The sequence below is a fragment of the Otolemur garnettii genome, unplaced genomic scaffold (genome assembly GCF_000181295.1).
Source record: "Otolemur garnettii isolate 467f Iridium unplaced genomic scaffold, OtoGar3 scaffold00153, whole genome shotgun sequence".
In the NCBI taxonomy this organism is placed as follows: domain Eukaryota; kingdom Metazoa; phylum Chordata; class Mammalia; order Primates; family Galagidae; genus Otolemur; species Otolemur garnettii.
The window spans coordinates 2540241-2546059 of NW_003852548.1; the positions used below are offsets into that span (position 1 = coordinate 2540241).

At 46.1% G+C, this 5819-nt stretch overlaps 1 protein-coding gene across 2 annotated transcripts in view; it reads right to left on the minus strand.

The window, feature by feature from the left end:
• The window catches only part of BPIFA3 (BPI fold containing family A member 3), a 10250-nt gene extending 8625 nt beyond the window's left edge, over nt 1–1625 (minus strand). For both annotated transcript variants that reach the window (XM_023519065.1, XM_003799646.2), the window contains exon 1: nt 1502–1625. In XM_023519065.1, the coding sequence (XP_023374833.1) occupies nt 1502–1625 (124 nt within the window). The remainder of the gene's footprint in view (nt 1–1501) is intronic.
• Nucleotides 1626–5819: the final 4194 nt, after the last annotated feature.

The following is a 5819-nucleotide window of genomic DNA, read 5'->3' on the forward strand; positions in this document are numbered from 1 at the left end:
GCGCCTGTGGTCCCAGCTACTCGGGAGGCAGAGGCAGGAGACTTGCTTGAGCCCAGGAGTTGGAGGTTGCTGTGAGATGTGATGCCACAGCACTCTACCCAGGGGGACAGCTTGAGGCTCCTGTCTCAAAAATAAAAATAAAAATAAACAGGTAAGCAAGCAAATAGAAAAATGGCAAAAGATCAGGGAATGCAAAGAAGTCAGAATGGTTAACAAACTTATGGTGTTCGACTTGCCCACTAATCAGATAAAGTCAAGCTAAAACAATTAGAGATCACTCAACTACACATAAAACTGGCAAAAATTCATGAAGATGGTTTTGTAGACAGAGGTGTGTTCTTCCCTCCCCGTATTTGGAGATAGGGCCTTTAGAAGGTAATTAAGTTTGAATGAAGGTGGGGCCCTAAACTGGGACTTCTTATAGGACTAATGTCCTTATAAGAAGAAGAGACACCAGAGATCTCTTTCTCTGGGCAGAGAAAAGGCCATGTGAAGATAAATCAAGAAGGTGGCCATCTGCATTCAGCGAGAGAGGCCTCACCAGAAAGCACCCCTATTGGCACCTTGATCTTGGACTTCCAGCCTCCACAACTGTGAGAAATACGTGTCTCTTACTTAAGCTACCCAATCTGTGGTATCTTGTGACGACAGCCCTAGCAGACTGATACAGATGAATATTTTCCAGTGTTGGAGAACATGGGGAGACTCATTTATTATTAGAGTAAGTATAGACCAGCTCAGCCATTCTGAAAGAGAATTCTGGCAACCTTAGTTAAATTGACTTTACATCCTCCTGGGTATATCCCAGATATATTCTCCAACAGGTTCTAACAGGGACACGTACAAGGATGCTCATCTCAGTGTAGCTGATATAATAGTGGCGTTAGAGACAACCTAAGTGTCTGTCCCTAGGGGAAAAGCCAAATAAAACTGAGGCAGATGAATCTTGTTGACCTCTCTACACCAGCTAAAACAACATGGATGTCCACAGCAATAGTGTCCAGTGAAAACAGTAAAAAACAGAATGAGAGGCCAGCTCCTGTGGCTCAAAGGAGTAGGGTGCCGGACCCATATGCTTGAGGTAGCAGGTTCAAACCCATCCCCAGCCAAAAACTGAAAAAAAAAAAAAAAACCAGAATGAGATATATATGGCAATACAATTACATAAATCAAAATACCACATGCACAAGGATATAGGCATATTTAAATACATACATTAAATGCACAGCAGTGCCTGCCAAGGCAGCAAGGACATGGGAATGAAGATAAGGGATAAAGGAGGAAAATAACATAAAATCAAACACAAGAGGGGTCATCTAATGATGATCTAATATAATGAAGCATATAATCAATCCAAACTCAATTTTCTGTACTTAAGTTCTAAGAAAAAAAGGAAGAGTCTAAATGACTGTCCTGAAGTCACTCAGCAGGTCACTGGTAGGGTCCAGATGCTTTCCCACCCACCCTGTGGACATCAGGCAGAGCTTGGGGCTTAGCTTACTTCTTGCCAGGGTAGGTTTGCTGTTTATGTGGGCTTTGGCCAGGCCAGGCAATGGCTTCTTGTTCAGTGTTAAGGGCAAGGCCAGCAATCCAAGGAGGATGAGGAGCCTCCAGAGTGGGCACATCTTGGAGTCTGGCACCTGCAGGTGTCAAGAAAGATCAGATGGGGCCTGGGCAGATGTCTGTGATGGTGGTCACTCGAATAGATGGGCTCATGGTTTTCTGTAGGAAGATAAAATCAGAGTTAGTCCCCAGCATGCTGTGGGGAGATGGTACAATGAACTTTGGCAACTTGCTCACATGGTGAGAGCAGCAGATGGAATCCTAGTAGGGAGGCCAGGCCTGTTGAGGGAGAACTTGCTGCTTGGAGACACTCACTGGAGCCCACTGTTGTGTCATCCAACAGGTGTTCCAGGTTCTCTCCCAGACCCTGGTACATGCTGCATGTTGGTGACTCTTCAGTGATCCAATGAATGAACTAATGAGTGAGGATGACTAACCACAGGCCTTCCAATTCGACTAGGATTTTCTTTCTTTCTTTTTTTTTGTTTTTTTGAGACAGAGTCTTACTTTGTAGCCATTGGTAGAGTGCCGCAGTGTCACAGCTAACAGCAACGTCAAATTCTTGGGCTTAAACAATTCTCTTGCCTCAGCCTCCCAAGTAGCTGGGACTATGGGCTCAGAGCACAATGCCCAGCTATTTTTAGAGACAAGGTATCGCTCTGGCTCAGTCTGGTCTCGAACCCATGAGCTCAGGCAATCCACCTGCTTTGGCCTCCCAAATGCTGGGATTACAGGCGTGAGCCATCACCCTAGCCCAGGATTTTCTTAAGGGCAAAATCAAACTACCTCTATCCCTACTACGATGCCTGCTTGCCAGAAATTAAGTTCTAATAAACATTTGTTGAGTGAATAAATGACTGAATGACTGAATAGATGTGGAAGAATGGCTGATCTCTCAATCTTCACCCAAGAATGAGTTTCTTTTTTTTTTTTTTTTTTTTTTGAGACAGCCTCAAGCTGTCACCCTGGGTAGAGTGTTGTGGCATCATAGCTCACAGCAACCTCCAACTCCCAGGCTCAAGCGGGTCTCCTGCCTCCGCTTCCCAAGTAGCTGGGACTACAGGTGCCTGCCACAACACCCAGCTATTTTTTGGTTGCAGCTGTCATTGTTGTTTGGCGGGCCCGGGCTGGATTCGAACCTGTCACCTTAGGTGTATGTGGCTGGCACCTTAGCCGCTTGAGCCACGGGCGCTGAGCCCAAGAACGAGTTTCTTGAGTGCAAGGTGTGAGTCTAATTAACCCTCATATCTACTGTGCCTGTCATGTTTGCCACATGGTGGATACTAATGATCATTAAATGATACAAATGAATGAATGAATAAATGATTGGATGGATAGGTGAACAGATCTTCTCTTTCTAGATAAGATTTACAGGAGGGGAACTAAGAGATCTGAAGCCAAAACATCAAGTTCACCTTATGCCTTAGGACTGGGAGTTAGAGAGAATTCAGTTCAAATTCCCTGTCCTCACCATCTTGGGGACAATGGCATCATCCAGATGTTCCAGCCCCAGCCCTAGGAGTCTTTCTTGACTCCTTTCCCTCCATCCATCCATCTCCCACAACTCCCATTTCCAGAATGTGACCATGTCTTACAACTCCCCTCAGCCACCACCAGCTCGGCCTGAATTATTGCAAAGGCGTCCTCGCCCGGTTTCCCTGCTTCTGGCCCTGCCCACCTGCAATCTCTTCCACACAGAGGCCTATGACACAAATCAGACCAGGCCACTCTTCTGCTCAAAAATCCCTCCAGAGCAACAACCACTCTTCACACAATGTCTTCCAAGCCCCACAGGTTCCCAGTCCCCTCTTGGACCTCACCTCACCTTACCTCAGGTTTCCAGGAGATTTCACAAGACAGTGAAACCTACTTGCCTACTCCACTGCAGTTACTCAGGGCTCCAGGGTCTGGGCCCCACAGTCCTGCTGCTTTGAGCCAAGACAAAGACATTTCTCACCTAATGTGCATGATGCAAAGGTACATTTCAAAACTATTAAGAAATGAGTATAATTGTGATGGATGTGTTACTTAGTTCAATGTAAGCATTTCACGCTGTATATCAAAGCAGTACACTGAACCTCATAAATGCATCAATGTACAAAGTTACGATTCAATAAAAAAAAAGACTTTTGTCACTGCCCCTGTACTTTCCACCCATGCTGCAGAAGATGTGCAGGGTCCCACTTGGGATGGGAACATCCTTTGCAAATTTCACAGAAACTTTGGGACTGTTCTTGGGCAATTCACCCTGGTTTTGTAAGAGAGTGTGCTGAGGAGGCTTGGTCCGGGGTGTTAGCTTTCCACCCGTAAGGGCCTTTCTCAGATTTCATGCTCCCTCTGGGGATGTTTGAAATGTGCTTTTCTAGCCTTCCTTGTCTCGTGTGACCAATTGGAATTTTGCTATTTTCTGTCAAGAAAATTGGAGAGAAGTGGGCACCTTTGGGAGGACCAAATTTATTGTCCCTGGCTCTTTGGATGTCTTAACATGGGAGGCAGAGAGAAGCTGTTAGTCCTAAATAAAATATCCATTAACCTTGAGTTAAAAGGGAGAAGCAGGGAGGGCTTGGTTTGGTTTCGTATCTGCAAAATTAACATTAGCAACTTTTAAAAGGCTCTCTGAATGATAGCATGGGGCCATCATGAGATCAGAGCAAACACAAATGTGATTCTTCCAGACGAAAACTGTGATTTGATGAACTATCTCCTAAATGGGCAGATGGTGTGATCCCAGGAGTGCCCACTTACCAGTCTATGCAACATCATGAGTGTGCATACTCGTGTGCAATGCCAGAGAGTGTTCCCATCCCAGGGTGTGTGACTCTAGAAGCGTCCAAACTCTAATCTTTGTGACAATAGTTGTGTCCACACACTAGTATGTGTAATTGCAGGAATGTCTACCCTGAAAACTGAGACACCAGCAGTGTCCCAGTCTGTGTGACCCAGGAAGGTCAACACCCCAGCATATGTCAGTGTTCAAACCCCCATGTGAGTGATTCCAGGACTCCCCAGTGTGTGGGACTCCGTGACAGTCTGCTGCCATTTCTATGTGATCACAGGTATGTACACTTTTCAGGGTGCGTTAACCCATTTATGAGATCCCAGGGATGTCCACATCCAGTCTGTGTGACCCCAGGAGAATTCACATCCCCATCCCAGAATGTATAACCCAAGGGCTGCCCACACTGTGGTTTCTATGACCTTAGCAGTATTCATTCCTAAGTCTGTATACCAAGGCTTGTCCATGAACTGTTCTGTGTGACCACAGGAGTGTCCACAGATGTCAACTCATCATTTCTGTGACCATAGGAATGTCTACTCCTCTATCACAGACTAAAGGAGTGTCCATAACGCCACCTAGGTGACCACAGGACTGTCCCCACCTTAGTCACTCTGACCCCAGGAGTGTCCACACCCCAGTCAGTGTAAGATTAAGAGTGTTCCATCGGCTTGGCACCTGTGGCTCAAGTGGCTAAGGCACCAACCACATACACCTAAGGTGGCGGGTTCGAATCCAGTCCGGGCAACCAAACAACAATCATGGCTACAACCAAAAAATGGCCGGGCGTTGTGGCAGGCGCCTGTGGTCTCAGCTACTTGGGAGGCAGAGGCAGGAGACTTGCTTGAGCCCAGGAGTTGGAGGTTGCTGTGAGATGTGATGCCACAGCACTCTACTCAGGGGGACAGCTTGAGACTCTGTCTCAAAAAAAAAAAAAAAAAGAGTGTCCCTTCCACAATGTATGTGACTTCAGTATTGTCCATTCCTTAGTGTGTTTAACATTAAGAGTGTCCCAAACTCCCTCTGTGTGACCATGGGAGTGTCCACTTTCCAGTTGGGTCAGTCTTAGATCGTTCATTCCTCTATCAATGTGACCCCAAGTCTGTCCACTTGCCAGTCTGATTCCAGGGGTATTCATGTCCCTATCTTTGTGACCCCACATCTGTCTACCACACACTGATTGACCTCACAGTTGCCTCCATCTTAGGCTGTCTGAGCCCAAGAGTGCCCACATCCCCCTCTTCTTCACCCCAGAGATGCTCATATTCTAGTCTGAGATCCCAAGAGCTTTCACACTCCAATCTGTGTGTGAACCCAGAATAGTCACCTCAGACTATCTGACCACTGGGATTTCTACATCCTGGTATATGTGATCCTAAGAATGTCCACTATCCAGTCTAGATGACTCAGGAGTGTCCACTCTCCTGTCTGTTTGATCCCAGAAGTATCCACATACAAATCTTTTTTTTTTTTTTTTTTT